General features: G+C 37.7%; 1 protein-coding gene across 2 annotated transcripts in view; it reads right to left on the bottom strand.

Annotated features, from left to right (window-relative positions):
* The window catches only part of LOC134842114 (uncharacterized), a 40,939-nt gene that overhangs the window by 11,190 nt on the left and 9,081 nt on the right, over positions 1-20,668 (bottom strand). For both annotated transcript variants that reach the window (XM_063858302.1, XM_063858303.1), the window contains exon 3: positions 18,587-20,116. In XM_063858302.1, the coding sequence (XP_063714372.1) occupies positions 18,587-20,116 (1,530 nt within the window). The remainder of the gene's footprint in view (positions 1-18,586; positions 20,117-20,668) is intronic.

Raw genomic sequence — 20,668 nt, forward strand, 5'->3', positions numbered from 1 at the left:
TCGTGTCCCGGATCCTAAGGGGGGGGGGGGTCCTTCCTAAGGGGGGGTCCTCACGTAAAGCAAAATCCTAGGAAAGGGGTCCTTAATTTTTTGGAGGACCCCTATCCTAGGATTTTGTAAATGATCGCAAGTTCCCACCCCTAAAGTAAAAGACCCCCTCCTTAGGATCTTGTTAAGCTGAGCTCAACAACCGGGACGCGATACAATAATTCCTTCTAATTCCTTTGAAAGCGGTCCCTTTTCCCGCGATAATTAAAATTAATCGTCCTAATTCCTGAACTTTTCTTTTTTCGTCCTAGTTTCATGTGGATATCATTTCCTGGCTTTCTTTCTTTTCGTCAAAGATTTGTCATGCTATTAAAGTTTATTATTCAAAACAAGCCTAAGGATTTCACACATTTGTTTGAATTAACACTTGGTTTGTGTCTACTAGTTTATTTGCCTGAAGCTATTTATGTTAAAACAGTGATTGAGCTCAATACGAGTATTTTATTAGTTGTAAATTGGTAAAAACCAAAACATATACAAGTCGAAGTATAAAAAGGACGAAGAGTAAAAATCATCTGAAAATATATGTTTCAGACTTTAATGTTTATTGTTTTGGTTTTCTTTGCGGTGTTTTTTAGATGGTCGTTCTTCTGAAGCTTCAGATAAAATAAATGGGTTTTTTATAGGGGGACGTTCACGGACTCGGCTACTAGAAGCTTCTTCTTCTTCTTGCAGCTCTGCTTCTGAGTAGGGCCGCTGTAAAAATCCCCAATCCGGGAGTGTAAAATCGGGAGAACTGTTATCAGTTTCATTGTATGAGTTGGCCCACTCGGTGTCCATGTAAATGTCTTCTAGAAAAGCATTTTCTTCAGCGGCTTTATGGCCAAAGGGCACTGTCGAAACTCCGTCGAAAAGTAGAAAACGTTTTGAGTCGAATGGTGATAATGCAAGTTTGTTTTGTTTCACTGTCATATTGGTGTGACCTTTCGAAACTATATTATAGTTGTATACTCTCATTGTTTTTCCAGTGAATAATGTGTCCCTGAAGGTTTGGTGGACCAGTTCTCTCTGTGCACTCCGTTTAATTCCTTTGGCACTCAATTTTTGAGTGCCTTCTAAACAATAGCAAAATTATTATTCTTTTCTACAACGTTGGGGATAGCTTCATTTCACTTCAGCAACTCAATTTATACCGAACAAAATTTGATTCATTTTACCAAAAAAGAGCAGAAGACTCTAAATTATGATTAAAAAAGAGGAAACAAGAGGGAATATGTTGTCAGATAAATCAACGTTTAGGCAACATTGTATAATGTTGCCTAAATCAGCTAAATGCCCATAGTTTAATGCAACAAATTAAGGGGTGTAGGTAGGTTGGTGGTGGTATTTTTGTTCTGTAAAAGGTAGGAATGGGGGGTGGAAGGGTGGCTTAAATTTTATTTACCATTAAGGACGACCGAATATAGTTTCGGTTTTAGGGCGATGAATTCTCTGATCGGCTTCCCACCAGTCTCGTCTTTGAACTTCAGCACAACTTTCTTGTTGGTATCCTCGAACAAGAAATGGTCCTTATCGTAATTTGAAAAGTCGAAATCAGCTTTTATTTTCTCCAAGTCTCGGTAAACGTCATCAGTTTTTATGGCGTAAATAAAACTATCCGTGTCGGAGTAAAGGAGTTCCAAGTTTAGATTTGGTTTCATTTTTTGATAGTGAAACTGAAACATGAAACGCTTGGCGAGGTCTAGGATGGTCGCACCAACTATCATAGGTTTATCCCACAATATTTTTGTTACTGAAAAGCTAATTGTGGCTAATTGATCGTCAATGATTTGAAAGCTTTTCATTGTGCTCAGAGCTGTTTTTTGTAAAAGTTCTCTCTCATTCCTTACAATCTCCAGCTTCTTTCTTCCTAACTTAGACTCCATTGTCTTACCGAAAGCTGAATTAACAATTAGCTTGTAGAAGTTCTCCTGGAATTTATTTACCGCGGCTTTTCGTAGGCGGGTGTTGAGGTCGACAAAGGGTGCCATCCAGTGACTTTGGCGGAACTGAAGAACTTTTCCGAGGTGAGTTATTTTCATTCCTAGCTCATGGTACAATTTTAGGGTAAGGTAGTGCAAAACATAACCTTCTTTAGGATGTAAGGTCTGTAGAAGCTTTGGCACTTTTGGCAGTGTGGTGATTCCCAATTTTCCCAACATGTCGACTTGCTCGTTGCTCATTGCACCGATGTCCACTACTTCACGAGAGGGGGCAAGGGGGTAATCAGCAAAGAAGTCGTGAAGCTCTTCGGGTATGGTTAAATTGACTTCAACTATATAACCCCATTCTGATGTTTCGCTGGTGAGCAGTATGTCTGCCAGACTTTTTTCAACTATTGAAAAATCGTTTAAGGGCAAAGGGCAGTGTTTCATTATCCCCCCGTACAAATTGTTTGCATCAATATTGAGGATGTAGCTTGATGGTTCTGAGGGCGAAAAATCGTCGAGGTATTTATTGTTTGCTTTGTAAAATCGGCGCGCGTAAATCGACGACATGCCTCCTCGTATCATTCGCTGCACAAGGTCTAGATGTTCACGGTCCGTTAAGAGTTTCAGTTCGGGCTTACAAACTTTTAGAAAGGCGTCCCCGGAAAGGTTACTTGCCGTGAAGTAACAGGCGCAATCCAGCCCGTATGTTTGATAGCAAACTTCACGAAAAGCTTCGAAAACGGAAGCAAGCAATAGCACATCTGTAGTCAAGTACAAGTCGTGGTAATCACCAAGTGAGCCACACTTCAGTTCGGTGAAAACTTTAAGGGCATGATTGTACTCGCTTCTTGAAACACTCACATCCCCTCCTGTTAGACTATTTTTCCACATTGCTCGTGGGGGAAGGCGAGTTTCTCGGAATTTTTCGAATGAGTTGAAGTATGAGTAGGGGTAATGCCCTTTCTGTTTCAACAGACTGACTTTTTCACGTGAGTGGCCGAGTTTTTCAAAATAGTTCTCCAGCAGAAAAAACTTTTCGTTGGGCAAATTATCGACAAGTTTTGCCAACGATGCCAGCATGAACCTATACGAATCGATGAATCTCAGATTTTCGTAGAGTTTTTTGATTTTTCCGTTTTTGTCCGTGTACGTTTTTATGTAGACTGAGATTGTCAAGGATATATATTTTTCTTCAGATGCGGGTATTACGGAAAAAGTGTTTTCCGAATCGCTTTTTGCCAGCGCTTTGATTATAAAGTGTAAATCATAATTTGACAAATTATGAGCTACCACTGGAATGTAATTTGTTGTTTTTCTATTAACGTTACACTCATTGTGTGCCCAACCCAGAAACTTGTTGGTGTAATGGCAATGATCAAGTACCACTTGATCATTGTCGGAAAAATCATTCTCGCATATCCAACAAATTGTAGCATCTTCCCGTTCCTGGTCTGTTATACCAGTGAAAGTGTAATATTTCCTTTTTTCTACGTAAATTTGTCTCGCTAACGATTCAAGGGAGCTAATTAGCTCTTCCATCACATTCGGTCCTCTTTTAAGCTCAAACTTTAACAGGTCTTTTTTCCCAAATTCGATTACTGCTAACGCGTAGCCGCACGGTTGATGGATTTCAATTGTTTGCGTGCTAGATTTTCGCGGATCAGGTTGCGGTCCGTATACTGGTAAGAGCAGTGACTCCAAATCAAAGTAGATTACTCTGGGTACGTACCAACGAGCTGTTAAGTTTTTGAACTTGTGGTCATCTTTTCCCGGCTTGGGCATTGTTATGACGACATCTTCGTCTTGGTAGCACAGTTCTTGATGTCTTCTCAAAGTTTCGAATGAAGCGCATGTGTGGAAACATTTGCGACAAATCTCAGATTGAAATCGGTGCACTTTGTGCCGCACGTACTCGACCAGTTTCTGGAGATCACTTATCAACACATAGTGATATTTTGATCCATCTGTCAGCAGCAACAAGTCCACAATCAGGCTAGTAGTGAATCTGCTCGATACTCTTATGGGCAACAATTCGCCATCGTTGTACCTGAACAGAAAAATAATTTTTATACCTAGGTTTGAAATGAAATAAAAAGGGTGTTTGAATAGGTGAAGAACATTATTGAAGGAATTTTAAAATTTTTAGAAGGAAATTAGAATTTGCTTACCGGAAGACGTTGATTTGACAATTGTTCAACTTTTCAAATCTGTCCATATCCATCAGACCCATTGGCATTTCGTATTCCCCATTGATTTTCACAATTCCTTCTTTGTCGAGATTGTAGGTTGAGACTTTGTTTTTCTCCAGCCACCGTCTAGATGTGGGGTAGAGGGCCGGCTCATTCACATTGTGATATGCGGCAACAAAGGAGTAGAGAAAGCAACGGTCATCATCTTTAGTGTTGATATTTGTGAGCAGAGTAGATGCTGCGCTGAGTGCATCAGGTAGCTCGAGGTAGGATCCTGCTCTTATTGGTGAGAAGGCCGCGAAACTGATTTGCAATTTTTCAATTCTGTCAATAATCCATCCGCTACCATGAGAAGAGAACGAATTGACTTGGTTGACCATATGTTCAATCAGTTCCAAGAATTGAACCCCAGCTATTCCCTCGAAGTACACTGTCAATGTCTTAGTGTTCAGAAACAGCATGGTCCTTTCGAAGTTTCCACTGTCCCCGTCTTGCACAGTGGGAATTTTGATCATTCCCACTTCCACATGGAATTGCACCTTGTTCGGACCCTCTTTGACCCTTTCCAGTATAAGAGCATCTATTTCCTCCTTGTTTTGCATCATGACTTGAAGCAAATCCATTTCTTTTTCACCAACTTTGAGATCGTATCGACGCAATTTGCCTCTGAACGCGCTTTCCGTTGGGGCAGCGGAAGACGTCGTCTCAATGCCGTCCCAAACAGGCAATGCGTGCTTCTTCAGCAAGTGTTGTCCATAGCTTTCCGCGGTGAGAAATATTGTATGGCAATAGATACAATGACTATTCGAAGTCATGTCATGTACCAGCTCGACGTGCTCTCGGGCTTCCGACAAACTCTCGAATGACTCTAGACACTCATCGCAAACAGTTTGAGGAGGAGGGGGAGGAAGGATCTTGTGAACTTTTTGCTCATGTCTTCTCAAGTTCCTTTTAGAGCTCAGTATTTTTCCGCACTGCTGGCAAGGAACAGGTGTCGCGATAGAAGTAGAGTTCGGCATTGTTTGTTGAAGTTACTGAAGTAATTCAGGAAAATTTCAAGAAAATTTAGGAGAATTTCAAGTAGAACTGGTTATGGAAAAGCAAAAGCGAGAAGTGACTAGCACCAAAAAATTTTGCGGGTAAGGGCAAGTAGAAGCCATTAACGAGAGTTATACTTCGCCGTCTTGGCAATAAGTCTTTTCCTTTCCAAAAACAGGGTTTATTCTAGCTTTAAGCTCTATATGTCTCATCACTCTGCTCAAGTGGAGGGGTTTTGTATACTAAAAACTGATTCATTTACAGCCTCAAACTTTTGCTGTTAATTTTAAGGGTTAGCGATAAAATTTTGGCTTTTTTTAGGCGACTGGTTTAGACTTTCAATTAACATTTCAGCACTAAATTACAAAATTTAATGCTTAGAATGATTCAGATAGAGCCTAAAACTTTTTCTGACTAATTTTAACCGTGAAACAGTAATTTCCTAATGATTTCAAGCCCACTTCTTGGTTTGCGTAAATAGGTATAATAAAAAGTAGATTTATGAGATAAAAGTATTCAGAAAGTAAAGCCCTCAACTAACTAATTAAGTTGAAAAAATAGTAAACTTAAAAAATGAAAATTTTGCAAATTTGACACCTTGATAGTTACCGATGCATGATAAGCATAGATTGTCATTTGAATGTGTAAAAGATATCGGAATCAAAGTTTCCTTCATGTCATTCGGTGTCCCGTGAAACATTTCATATCATGTCCTTCGAAATATTAAGGCATGGCCGTTTGGTTTAAGGGGCAATAGCTAACCCGGCGTTGCTCGTCGCTACGCTCCTCGGGAACGCCTCCCGTTCTGTAATTTCAAGTGAAATTTTTTTTTTTCAAAATAAAGGAAAACCTCAAACTTTTTATGTTGTGAAAAAAGGAAAAGTAATGTTTAAAAAAGTGTCTTTTAAATCTATCAACAAAAAAACCAGTAAGTTTTGTGGGACCTCGAGCACAGTTCTACTGGTCAAGTTCGAAATTTAAAAAACATAATTTTTTAACTTCTTTTTTCCTTCATTTTTAGCTTGAATTATTCGTTCGTTTTAAATTCAAGTGAATGTGGTTTGAAATTTTTAGGAGCTATCTGATACGTAATTAGGACAAGCGTAGAAATTCAAAAAAAAAACAATTATAGCCCAATCAATGAGAGTAGACGCCTGAAAAGTTGTGATTTTTTGAGAAAATCTGATTTTTGTGAAAATATTGAAAAAAAAAATTGGGAAAAAATTTTTTTTCTCTCCAAATCCATTGAAACTACCCTCAATCAATTTGCCATGAATTTCTGAGCAGGGTTAAGGGTCATGTTCATTTTTCGAAAAAAAAACATAATTTTTTTTTTTTTCACATTTTTACCAAAAAATTGTCCGTTTTTCACCCAAAACATGTATATGAATGTAATATAATGCAGATTTATGGCTTAAAACACTCTCTGTTACTTTGCGTAAGACCTGGCTAACCCCACCGGGCACAAAGTATGATGAGAGAGAGAGGACAGAGAGTGTTTGATAAAAAAGCCAAATAAATATGGTTGGACTACCAACAAGAAAATGTTGGACCCTTCCATATTTATCTTTCTTTTGAAAAGAAAGCAATATCCCGAAAAGGATATTCCAAATGGGGTTCACTAGTGAGCAAGTGTATTTATCTCTCTCTCTCTCTCTCTCTCTCTCTCTCTCATTCTTTCTCAAACAACAATTTTAGCGTAAAATTATTCTCGATTTCTGATTTTTTTCTAGTTTTTCTCTAAGATTTTGCTGAAAACTTTACGGGGCAAACTTTAATTGATCTATTAAGCAAAATAAAAACTGAGACAAAAAATATACACACAGTAATGTTAAAACAGCTTAGAAGTCAAATCAAACAAAAATGAAAATATAAAACCTTGGAATAATATTTGAAACAAAAGAAGGAAAGTTTTTTGTTTAAGTTATTAGAAACCTCGAAACTGTAGTTTTCTCTTTTTTGGCGCATAGCAAGCTGCATTTGGAGGAGTGCCTTGAATGAGATCTGGGGTGACTAGATCAATTGTCTCCGCACTAGATGAAACCCGAGCATCCGAATAGGAAGTTGATTGTTCTGGAGTTGAAACTGGTCCCCTAACAAACGACTCGGGAGACATTGCTGTCGGAATATCCCAGTACGCTTCGCGCTCTGCATAGTCACGAATACATCCCTCCTGATTTTCATACAACGGCATTGACTCGCAGTCATACGCGAAGAGAATTTTTCTTGGAGACTGCTCGAGCGAGGTTGTGTCGTTTATCTCCGTCTTTTCTAATGCCGGATAGCTCTCGTGAATAGTGCAACTCTCGTACATTCGTTTTCGATTCTGTCTAAGTAGATCGATGTGATCAAGGAGGTAGTTTGGTAGCATGATATGACTTTTTGTAGTCCATTCCTCGTTTTGATTCTCGTCGTTTTTTCGGGGAGCCAAGTCATTGAACGGACTTGCTGTAGACGGAGAGACTCTCTCTTTCTGTTGATGGATGACTGCAATCGACTCTCTCGTGTATGTTTGGTAGATAATGGTTCTTTCTCGATCAGACACTGAGATTATTTGTAAAGGACTAGTCATGACTTGAAGAGGTTTAAAGTTTTGTTAAAATGAAATGACTGAACTACCGAAATGAAATTGAGAGAATGAAAAGTATGAAAAGTTTATTAATGAAAATGAGATCAGGAAAGGGGTGGCATAGTTCAATTAGGTCAAAGCTAATAACTTTTTAGGCGAGGCTATCAAATTTTATTCATTCTTTTAAGCATGACGCCTGAGGTCATGTTAGGAATGAATGTGAAAACCCGATTTTTTAGATTTATGTGACAGCTTTATTATAGTGGCTACGGGCGAAAGCACTCAAAATCAAGTTTTCATGATAGTTTGCCAGACATTCATTGTTATGCTGTTAGAAATTCATTACCATGATTCATAACAGTCATTAAAATAACCGTCACAATAAATAACACTAGAAGATTTTTAGAGTATAGCCGGGGGAAAAAGTAACTAAATACCCATATAAAAAGAGGTTTATCGTTAAAGAAATTATATCCTTGGTGATTAAGTCTTATCAATATGGCTTAGGGCGCTCGTAAACTTTATCACCTAAATTTTTACTTTGGGAGCGCATGATCTGTCTCGTATACTGTGATCAGTCATTCTTCAACGTTCCACACTAAAAACCAGTTGGTTGTTATTCATTTATAATGTACGCTTCTCTTGACACGGATGTAGACTATTTCGATGATTTTAGGGATATATCTTCGAATGATAAACGTTTAGTTAGAGTCGGTGCAAAAACATTCGCACAGACCGGTACTTACATAACTATCAAATTGTACAAAAAAGACGAAGAGGGAACTTTTAAGTATCGACAAGGAATAACTTTGTCAACTGGTGAATTCGAGTCCTTGGCGGACAATTACACAAAAATTAAAAGGTTGACGAAAGCAAAAAACTGCGACGTGACTGAAAAACTTAGAAAAAAGCGAAACAAATCTAAAAAATCTTCATGCTCTGAAAAGGAATGCGAAAGTGAAAACGATGATAACTGTCGGGTTGTGTAACATTATCAACTCGTTATTCGATTGAAACTTCAAAGCAATGGTTGAAGCAATGTATGAGCAATCCCCTGATTATTTCAAACAATTCCGTAAAAATTACAAATTTTTCATCCTGAATCATGAACCCAACTTTTCAGGCTTCGCTTCAAAAGCAAATTTTGCAGTATCCTCCCATTCGAATAAATTAGATTTTTGCAACCATTCGATTGACAACGAAAAACATTATCATGTGCTGGTCGAATTTACGAAAGAGTCTACCGATTTACTTAACAAGATGACTTCAAAAGCCTTCGTTGTTCCTTGTCTTCTCTCTACATTCAAATATTTAATTTTTGGTTGCTCCAACTATGAATGGTCTGGCCCTCTGATGGAAAAACTGAAAATAGCTGTGAATTATAACTCTATCAACAACTTAGATGTTAGTGGTGTTCCAGTTCGCAGACGATTGCCTCAAGTTTGCTTCGGCTCGCAGACTAAATCTGTTCAAACTCAAACTGACCTGATTACTAACGTAACAATTGAACGCTTTACTAATATTTTGAATGGTGAAAACGCTGCTGAGTTTTCTAAAATAATTGACATAATTTTAAGTGGGTATGGTTGTATGGAAATTGATTCAAACACTTTGTTTGTGAAATTTATCATGGAGAAGAAATTCAAGTTTTAAATATTGGTTTTCTTTCGCTCTTGTATACCAAAAAAAAAAAAAAATTGTTACTACACAAGCGGGAGGCGTTCCCGAGGAGCGTAGCGACGAGCAACGCCGGGTTAGCTATTGCCCCTTAAACCAAACGGCCATGCCTTAATAATTCGAAGGACTTTATATGAAACTTTTCGCGGTTCACATAAACTTGCAGAAAAAAACTTTGTTGTTAATAAGAATGAATTGAAAAAAAAAAAAAACGAATTTATAAATTTTACAAAAACATCAATAAATTAATTTAGAATAACATATGTTTGGCAAATCTTATCAAATCATGATCATTAAGTTTGAAACCTATTGGAAATTTGTTTGTAATTATAACATGAGCAACATAAATACAATAAAGTCCGCATAACACTGAATCAGCTGATTGTATTGGTTTTTTCAACAGTAGCTGATTTCCCTCGTGAATTGTTCGTCGCATATTCTTGTACACGAGGGGATAATCACATAATCGTTTACCTAGAGGATCTGCGAAGAATATCTGTCCTCCAGCTTGAGCAAAAAGCAACCAGTGGGTTCCAGGTTGATCCGATGGTGAGGCATTCATAATCATGAACGTATTATCGTTTTTCAGTACTGAAGAGCATGGCAAATCTGCCGGAAAAACACCTCTAAAGCGATGTTTCAAATGTTTACAACGGTTAATAATTTCTACTAGTTGAAGATTATCCATGTCTATCTTAGGTCATAAGAGTGTTTTTGGTAATTTTTCTATCTGAACGCACATAAACTGTTGATGCACGCTCTCCCATAAACAATAACTCGACGTTATTAGCGAGACCTGCGTCAAACTTGAGTTCGAGCGAAATAGTGCAATTGGTCAATTCAGGATGAATAAAATCGTGTGAAGCCTCCTGAGTAGACGTGAGATCAAAAGCCATAATATAATGATTATCATAATTAGCGAGACTGATTCCATGACTAGTGTTTAAAACAAAATCAAGAGCCTCAAGCGTATTGTAATAAATTCTTTTATTGTCTGATGTTGAGATGGGAGTTCCGGCAATGGGTAGACCGTTTCTGTAAACAATGATCTCATTCAACCCAAATTTCTGGTAATGAAAAGGGTTTGTTCTATTAGTACCCAAATATGCTTCGTTTATGCTCATTGCTACTATCATTCTTCGAACAGGTTCTTTTGCAAAAACATCCTCTTGTCGCCAGCTTTGTACTCCTGCAGTTGCGAGAAACGTTTTTGGTACTACTTCGATGTAATTGTAAATTGCCGGGTTCTTCAACAAAGTTTTTTCTATTGATGAGAGAACATAGTCAGTCACAGTCATCTTTCTGACATAGAGGTTAGCTTCGATTATTTGGACCTTGTAGTGTTTAGCTGCATCTTCAGATATGACAACAAAATCATTAGGAGAACGTCTAAGAGACAATCTTATTGTCACACCGCTAAGTAGATGCTTGTCACACGACAAAAAATCGCAAGCAATTTTACCAAATAGCTTCAGCTCGCTCGAGGCCGCAACGAGACCTTTACGCTCCGTAACATCATCAGCTCTCCTTCCAGCACCGTCAATGGCTGATGGATTTTCTTCATAATAATAACCTTGACAAGCCAACCATGTTTTCTTGGCATCATTACCGTATGAAAACTCGGTCTCAATAAAGCTTTTATGGGCAAAATTAGCATTGGTAGTTGATATTTTTTCACCATTCAGAGACAGTGTACACTCAGAAAATAATGAAGATAAAGGATTGTTAACAAAATACGGCGTATCTCTGTTTGCCGCCTCTGTAGCATGTGTTCGAAGCACGTTTCCATTGCTTCGAACAATTCGTGCAACTATTTCCAAACGAGTACGTTGAAGATCGATGAAATTATTTCTGTCGCCGAGTACTTCAAACTCTAGCATAGGACCATCAGGGGAGTAGGAAGGTCCAATTTTTTGGGTGAATGCATTTTCAAAAGTGACAAGCAAAGGCGGTTTCTCAAATAAGTCCAAGGAGCTGTGAGTTGCTTCACTCGGGATTAAATTAGAAATCATTTTTAACCCTTGTAAAGAAATCGGAGCGACTTCTCTGTGCAGTTCGTTTTCTGGGAATGACGCGTCTCGTTTTTCGTTTAAACGCCGTCGTTCTTTTCGGATGACTTTTCCGAGATCTACTTCCTCCTCCTACTTGCTTTTTGATTGTTTTTCTAACGGTGCTTTTGAGTGCCTGCTTAGGACTTTTTCTTTTTGTTGCAACTTCTATCAGTTCTGGAGCTGCCTGAAGAAGTAGTTCTTTTCCGATTTTTTTAGCCGCGGGTATCACAAATTTTCGAGCCAGTGGAAGTGCGACTCTTCCTATTCCCAAGGCTAATGCACCGAAGCCACTGCCTCGTTGTCTATAATGCCCCGAGAAATGTGGTAGGTTTGCTTGGTTGTGGTAATATGAATCCATTTTGATCAATTGCTAAACTTTTGAAATTTCAAAGTCAGAACAACTTTTCCCCCTCCAGCGAAAGGAACAAGTCCTCCAGTTTCTGTGCGCAAGTTCACAGAAATATTGGAAATATTATTGACCAAAAGTTTTTTAAAATCCAAATTACTAAACACTTTACGATGATTCGGTTCAATTGTACATGCGTAACCGTTTTTCACTCGACGATTTGTATCAATGACTCGTAAAAGGGGTGCTTTTGTGTCTCCGACTATTTGATAATGAATTATGTCCAGATAAATAAACATAAGCTGAGTACCAGCGCATACATCAACGGGATAGTCAGCAATAAGATCTTGGGTAGAGAATGTGCTATGTTTCGTGCTTCCTTGTTTGTAACCTATATGATAACCAGTTCCATCTCTGACGCCTTTGAATCCAAGTAGACTAGGAATTTGCGGGCTTGAAAAAGTTATACCTTCCCAATAATGCAGCCATAAGGAAAGATGTTTGGTTATTGGATCTATTACGTAATCCAATTTCTCTAATTCTGTCTTTCGACGAATCTCGTCCAGTATTTGATCAATGCTCGTATATTCTCCTTTTGTTAATTTTGCTGTTTCTCCAAGGTAAGGTCTGGAGATCTTGTCTTTCTCAACTTTCATGCTTGCTATAACCCGATCTTTTTTGTAGTACACAATGTTGTTGTCAGTTACGTTGTTTATCTGAGTAGGGAAGGTAATTTCTGTAACTGCTACTCTCCATTCACCTTGCAAATTTATTTCTTCACTCAGGAGATTTTTGAAGTTGGCCAGAGTGTTATCCTTAAAAACGTTCATTGATGCAGATGAAACTAGGGTAATTGTGAAGGAAGGGGGAACATTATGGGTGAAAAGACTGTCGGAAGTGCCCTCAGTCATGATTGTCCATCTCCAGAACGCGAATCAGTTCAGACTCGTAAAATTTTCCCTCAATCGGTTCTCTGTTAGAATCAATCAAATTGTATGTTGGGGGATTTCGTGTTGGTATGTCAAAAACTTCAAACACTTCATCGGTGAACGATTGTTTGTAACCCTTGCGAAAACGTATGTCTACTTTGGCAAGTCTAACATAATCACCAACATAAAGCTTTGGACGTCGAACTAACTTCAAAGACTGTTCTGCTCTTAATGAAATCAGGCGAGGAACATCTTTTTTAGTTACTTTATTTGGTGCAAGATTTGTGACACGATTTGTTCTCGAATTAATTGCATTGACAAAATCTTGCAATTTGTCAATGTATGAGTAAGTCCATTTATCCTCCAAGTACTTATAAATAAGATTTTTCAAGGAACGGATATTTCTCTCAGCGAATGCGGACTTTTTCTCGCTCTCTGTGCTATATGTGTTTATGCCTTTCTTTTTACATAATGCTTCGAAGGACCCTTTAAACTCTGTGCCCTTGTCCACCCATACTTTTTCCGGTTGTTTTGTCGTTATCATTAGTTTGAACGCTTCTGCTGTTGTAGTAGCATACTTTGATTTCAAGGGTTGCACTCTGAGATAGCGGGACATGCAGTCAACTGCAACAAGCAGATACTTAACATCATGGTTGTACTGGGCAAGTTTATCAACAAAGGCCAGATCTAATGACCAGATTTCGTCGATATCGTAAACTATGACCTTGAGTCGCGGCGTTTTTCGGATCACAGTTCGATATTTTGTGTAAGCAGGTTCAGTATGAAGGAAATGTTTAACTTTCTTTCGCGACAAATTGCTTGCTTTTATCAAGTTGTTCACACTACCAAATAACGCGGGACCTTTGTCACTGTATTTAGTTTTCAACAATTTTTCTTCAATCTTGGTAATTTTCCCATTGTTTTGTTTGCGCCTTCGTCTTTTCTGACGTTGGAGAATCTGAATCGTTATGGGGCGTTCCGTAAGAGTCAGAGCCTTCTTCTGACTCTTTTTCACGTTTTTGGTTTTGGGTTTTTCTATTACCGCTGAGACTTTTTCGTTTGTGTTTTTTACTTCTCTTAAGGTTTGCACTACTTTTTTCCTGCCAAGTGGGCGATGTTGAGCGGGTTCTTGAGGGTCCGGGTTCTCGTTTCTCTTGAGCGTTAAAAGACGCTGACTGAACCGCGTGTTTGGCATTTCGATTTATTACCAGGTTTTCATTCAAGTTGAGAGCAGTTAAAATGTTAATGAACGCCGGATTGTGTAGTTTTTTCGTTGGTTGTTGTATGTCGTATAAAAATATTGTAGCTTTAAGTCCTGTTGGTACTTTATCTACATATATCACCTCATTGTCATGGTTTATGGTTACTCTTTCTGAATTTTCTATAATTTCAAGTACGGTTTTTGCTCTAACAAATTTTTTGTCTTCTAAAACTTGTAACTGTCCTAAAATGCTTTCGGTCTGTCTATTGTGTTTCTCTTCTAGTTTTTCGTCTTTAACACGTTCGACCGGTACTTCTTCATCGTCCGTTAACAGTTTAAGCTGTTCTTGTTGGGGCTCAACATTATCCGTAAATGTTTCCTTCGTTGCAGTAGTCTTACTAGTTTGTGGAGGTAATTGGGGTCTAAGCCGGTTAAGATAGGACAGTTGAGCATTTTTATGTTTAATATTATTATCATGAAGAACACGTGCAGCATGTGGCTGCTCTTTAACATATAAATGTTTCGGAATTAGAATGAATTCTTCAGCAGTCATCATTAAGTTGTGAGGTACTTGTAACAAAAATAAAGTATTTGTCGAACTAAATGGAAGCCTTCTTTACTCAAAATAATCGCACGTTTTTTGACAACACTGGTTTTTGGAGTTAATAAGTATTTGTATGCTGTCTCGAATCGTTCGATGTTTGCGATTTTAACGGGTACGTTTCCATTGACTACATTGAGCAAACATTCACAAACAAGTGTTATGATCTCACGATTTGAAGTTTTTCTAATTAATCTTCTTAGCTGGTCAGGTTTCAGTTGTACCATATGCCGCAGAATAGATAAGTTTTTCTTTTTCATTTGTGATTGGAGTAGTTTCTGCTTCAGATAAGGGTAAATAAAAAACTGTTGGCCCAGGTGGTGTGATATTTGAACAATATCTCAAACAATCTGATGTACGGGGGTCCAAGTCGATTAGAAGATGTCCAAAAGAGTCTCTGGTAGCTAATTCGTAACAGTTTCTCAAAAATTTTGATACATTCAATTGTCTTCCTAATAGATCTAGTTGCTGAACGTCGCGAGGCGATTTGAACAGAATGATGTGTGAAGTGTTCAAATCAATCGTACGCGACCATCGACTTTGTTGAAACAAGTTATGCTTAACATATATTACATCTATCCCTCTATGTCTACCCGCTGTCGCTAACCTAACAAATTCCTTGTCATTATAGATGTCTTCACATGAATCATCGAAAACTAGAAGAACATTTTCTAATTTTCTCACAGATTCGAATCCGTCGAATTTCATGAACTCCATATTCACTTCGCGAGAAGACACTTTTTCTGAGAATGCAGGTTGCATCTCTTTGTAAAGATATAGAACGGTTCCAAATTTAGGGTAAAAAGTATTTCCCATCAGAAGTTTCAAAATTAACTCAGTTTTCCCGGATCCTGAAGGTCCCACTATCGCCATAAAAATTCTTGTCGAAGTATCAATCACTTTATTCATATTCTTGGGTTTGGTAGTACGTAACCAGCCAAGCCTGATAAAATCGAGAACCAAACTGACGTTTCTTCGCAACTTAATTTAGTGAAAGAAAGTTTGAGAATGCAGAAAGTTAGTAAAATTAGAATTACTACCATTTGCGCAACAAAAACTACTTCAGACCTTGGCAAAGTTACATTGTTACAAAACTTCCATGATTTTTTTTCACTGTTTGTCTCGTTATAAACAAACTCTGTTACTAATGTTGCGTCAGGTTCATCTACTGCTGTTGTTGCTTCTGACATTTGAGAAACTATTTATTCTACAGACTGCGTTAGACTTTTTCTCTCTGCGAATGAAGCTTGTAAAAAATTAAATTACTTTTGAGAACAGTAAAAAATTTCATAACGTGTGAAATCTCTATCATTTATGTCATGCATTTCTAAAACAAAGTTTGCTGGGATATTTGCGGTTTTTTTTGTAGTACATTATTTTCTTCACAGTATCCTCTTTCACAATCGTCTTAATCTCATCTGGCAATTCACTGCTGTTTAGATCCATCTGAACTCCTGGCTGACGTTTGGGTACTAAGACTAGTTCGGGAAGACATACTCCTCGCTTGCTGGCTAACATTTCTGATAAACTTGAATCTCTGGAAGTATACAAATTGATCAATAACTGGAAAAAACCTCTTCAACGTAGACAACTCTTCTTCGGAAATTATTATTTGCTCCTTCCTCTGAACAATTTGGCCACTGCAATCAATACGCTCTATTCTCGTTAATGAAATTTTAATATCACCCTCTGGAGTCATCCACGCACAAAGCATTGAATTTTGTGATAGGTATGTCTCCACTTTCGCTGATCTCTCGCTGTTGTTCATTTTTCAACCAATCATAAAAAACCTTGGTTTTCTTCAAGGCACAATGATTCCTGGAGTTGTAATGTGGAATATGTTTATTGCAACTTGGATAATTTTTAAAATATAAGTTTTCAACCCGAGGACAGCCCAAATCATCTAGGTTTTCAATCTTTCGGTCCAAGTACTTGGCCAAAAATTCTGTCTTTTCTTTTCCTTTAGCGTAAAAAACGGCACCAGGATTTCTCAGCACAAAACTCTGAAGTATTTGATTCAAGTTTATATAAAGATAATCACCGTTTTCCCAATGGAGACCGTGTAAATAATTAGTTAACCAGTTGTAAGCTTTTTGTTCAAGCTTTGGTAGTATATTGAAATTCACTGGAGGTAGGAAAATGAGTCGATCGCTGTAGTCTGAAGTTGTTATTGCTAATTCTTTAACCACAAAGGCGTTTTTCTTGTAACGAAAGCCTTCCACGTCAAGCACAACTGATCTCTCGCCTAGCATTCTAGTAAATGATAAACTTCTGGTTTTTTCAACTTAATGAAAAGGCAGAACGCTATTCCACTCAAATGTCCCAATAAGCTGTTGTTACAGTTCCAGGGCAACATGTAACAGTACGTGGGACCCTGTTGATAAAATTCGTGTATAAATCCGGCCGCATCGTGCAAAATAGCGTGCAATCGTAAAATTTTGGAATTTTTCAAATATTTGTCCAAGGAAGAGTTATCAATACCAATCAAGCCACCATAAGGTCTCAACTTAATTAAAATGTCGTAGTTAAGGTTATCAGAACTAACAAAAAACAGAGAACATGCAGCTAGAAAATAGTTGCGTCGGTTAGAATTATCAGGATAAGTTTGTTTCAAAGACGTATAAATTTCGTGAATTATTTTCAAATCAATAGGAGTTACTCTGCTTTTTTGCAATTTCATTATTTATTTTTTCCAACACCTCTCCAACCTGCTGAATTTCAAGCCAGTGGAAATAAAAGTGACCTTGCAAATACCATTTAGACTCATTAAGATAACGGTGGTAAATAATTAAATAAACCACCGGAAGTTTTTTGTATTTTGATAGCTTGTTGAAACATAGACGGATTTTTCTCTCCAAGTCTTTATCAACCCATAATGAGTTAAAGTCAAACGAATAGTCGAAAACGTTTTCATAATCAGCAATATTCAAATCGCTCACAGTGCCATACTTTTGTTTTGTAGAAATGCACCAAGAGATTTGTTGAAGCTCACTCAAATAAAATTGTTCTTTGAAAATCAACTCGTATTCTTTCTTTGAAATTTCCTTTGCCCTTTCGAGGAAGACGACGTAGCGTTCATTACATAATTTGAAAAATGAGTTTTTTTCTGCGGTTGAAAACACTCTTAATTGTAAATGTTCATTATCAATATCTTCAGTACACCAAGTTCCCTCTAATTTCATTTTTCTTATTTCAAAATTTGACAATTTTATCATTTGGTATATTTTGCCCAGAAACGGCCGCCGCCTTTTGAGAGTAATTTCAATTTACTGCCTTTTCACCATAAAATTTAGGTCAAGTTAAGGAATTAGTTTACTGCTGCCAACAGTTAAGCTACGCTGCCAAAATGGCCGGCGAATTTTTATTATATACCATAAAAGTCAATTCCCCGTTCACTAACAAATTTCAACTAGGTCGAAAGTTCATTTACCCTAAACAAGCATAACAATTAATATGATTCATATAATTAATCAGGACCAATAATTAGGACCCCAAAATTTGGAATTAGAAAGATTTTTGTATCGTGTCCCTTGTTGTTAAGCTAAACTTAGCAAGATCCTAAGTAGGGGGTCTTCTGCTTTTTGGGTGGAAAATCTCTTTCGTTTACAAAATCCTAGGATGAGGGTCCTCCAAAAAATTAAGGACCCCTTTCCTAGGATTTTGCTTTACGTGAGGACCCCCCCCTTAGGAAGGACCCCCCCCCCCCTTAGGATCCGGGACACGATACAATACTACTACCACTAAAAACTACCAATAAGACCCCTCGAAAAAAGTGGCCTCAATTAAGGCGGTTAATGTCTTCAACCTTTCTGTTTCAACCCCCAGCAATACTCGCTTCAATTCAGCAATACTAGCAAAAAATGACACAAAAAGAAAAAAAGAAAATTGATCTTTTTTGAAAAAATAGATGTTCAATGTTTTTATTTTATTTTTTGTTCTAAATATCGTGGTCGGAACATTCTGTGCTACTTGCACGGCGGCTTCTTACACTTTGCTTTTGGCTAATATAGATAGATATACACGATACCAATTCTCGTTCAGACGCCAGAACATGAATAGCCCATTCACATCGCTCGTAATTACCAATGTGAACCCATTATTGCTACTGTACACTTCTGTCATACAGAGGGGCCCTGCATCGGGTAACGTAACTCGTGAACTAACTTTTGTTGAGTTTACATCATAAAGATAAAAGCTCGCGTCATTTCCCGATGCAAACATTGTAGAATTTGACACAAAAAGAGCTTGTGAAAAACAGAACTTTGATCCCAACAATTTTGATAAATTTGTCCACTTTTTTCGAGTTTCGTTTTGGGAATAGATGCAAATTTCGTTCCGGTTCGATAAGCACATCAGACTTTTTGCGTCGAAAGAACAATTGAACGACATCGCGTTGCTTATAAATTCTCTTTCTTCGAGAAAACTTTCATATGATATGTAATCAGACGAGACTTCTAGCATCACTGCTTCTTTCTCATTCAGAAACAAAATTCTAACTACAAGTTGAAATTTAGAAGTATCGTTTAGTAACATCGCAAACTTATTTGAAGGCAGAGCTTGAAAATGAAGGAAGACATATCGCTTTGAGTCAATCACCGGAACTGTTGAGCATAATCTATTCTGAGAAAATACAGGTATAATCCTCAACTGGTTATTTATAAGTTGTGCAGCATAGCAATCGTTAAGACTAGATGATTTGACAATGAAAGTATTCGGCTGCAAAGACACTGGGTCCAAAACGTCCCAAGTCATGTCTTGTAAGTTAATAACCTTGACGCTCGCGTTTGACAATAGAATGTACAATTTATCGTCTTCTATATAAGCATCATTCACTGCTAACCCGATGCCGATATTGATCAACACTTTTTTCTGAATGTTGCAGTCCCAAATTTCTATGATATCTTCGAAAATCAGAACCAAAAGATGTTCTCGGAAAAACGAGTAAATTGGGTTTGAACTACATGTTGACTCCAAAACTGTCTCGAATGACGGACACTTGAGAACCACAAAAGTTTTATTTTCGAAAAACACGAATAAAGCACTGAAAACTTCATCTACGAAGCAACTTTTTACAACTGGCTCACTGAGACTGTAAATTTGAACAGGGTTTAGAGTATCGGTGGCTTCACAAATGATTCTCTTTTGACCGATCGTGTAAATCAAAGAACCATCTCCGCTTAGGTAAGACTGCTGATTACTTGATTTCTTGCCCCCCGACGAGACTCGGTTTATTGCAACTACTGGACTGTTCGGGTTATCTGACATGCACGTGCTCATAACTTTGGACAGTTGGAAGAATGAGCACGAATTGAATTGTTCTGTATTCGACATGAAACATAACGTATCATCATCGGCGCCGACAAACAGCTGTGAAATTTTCGAAGTGAGCGGTAGATTATGTGACCACATGGTGGTTATTTGTGCTTCGCCCTCTAGCGAGCAAACCTCCAACTGGCCATGTTCGTCTGCAAATAAGTAGATGCCACGTTTGGTTCTGTGGAAGAACTGAGGCTTCGAAATGGACGCTGCCCAAGTTGTCTTCATATAAGTCTCCGACCTAAAACAGCCAAATTGTTTATCATAATTTCGAAAGAAAGAAGATTGCTAAATTAATGCTTCTGGAAAAAACGAGTTTGATCTTAATTAATTTTAAGACATAGCAGGTATAATCTCACAACTTCTGAGCGAGCCACAGATTACGCTGAGGAGGGTTCTTCAAAAGAGCTTAGGTACTACCAATATAATTGGTAAAACTAAGTCTTTAGATTGAAGCAGACTTATTATCTTTTTTCAAAGTTTCGTTCCAAGAAAGGTCCAGGCGCAGACTTAAGGATTTTTTTGGCAAAATACTTTTGATAAACAAATATTTTTTATGTGAGAACATTTGAAAAAACTATTCGAAAACTATTTGCTATTATAGTAAACAATTTTAAATTATTCGGATCAAATCCTTGAAAGTGACTAAAAGAAACTGTGAATTAGAGTGTTTTTCCGATTTTCGACTTAACAACTAGATTAACAGATTCGCCTGAATAATTTTACCTTTGGTTCAAATCAAACCAAAAGCAAATCAAACCAAAAGCAAAACATTAATTCGCGCATGTGTCAA

The sequence above is a fragment of the Symsagittifera roscoffensis genome, chromosome 3 (genome assembly GCF_963678635.1).
Source record: "Symsagittifera roscoffensis chromosome 3, txSymRosc1.1, whole genome shotgun sequence".
Lineage (NCBI taxonomy): Eukaryota > Metazoa > Xenacoelomorpha > Acoela > Convolutidae > Symsagittifera > Symsagittifera roscoffensis.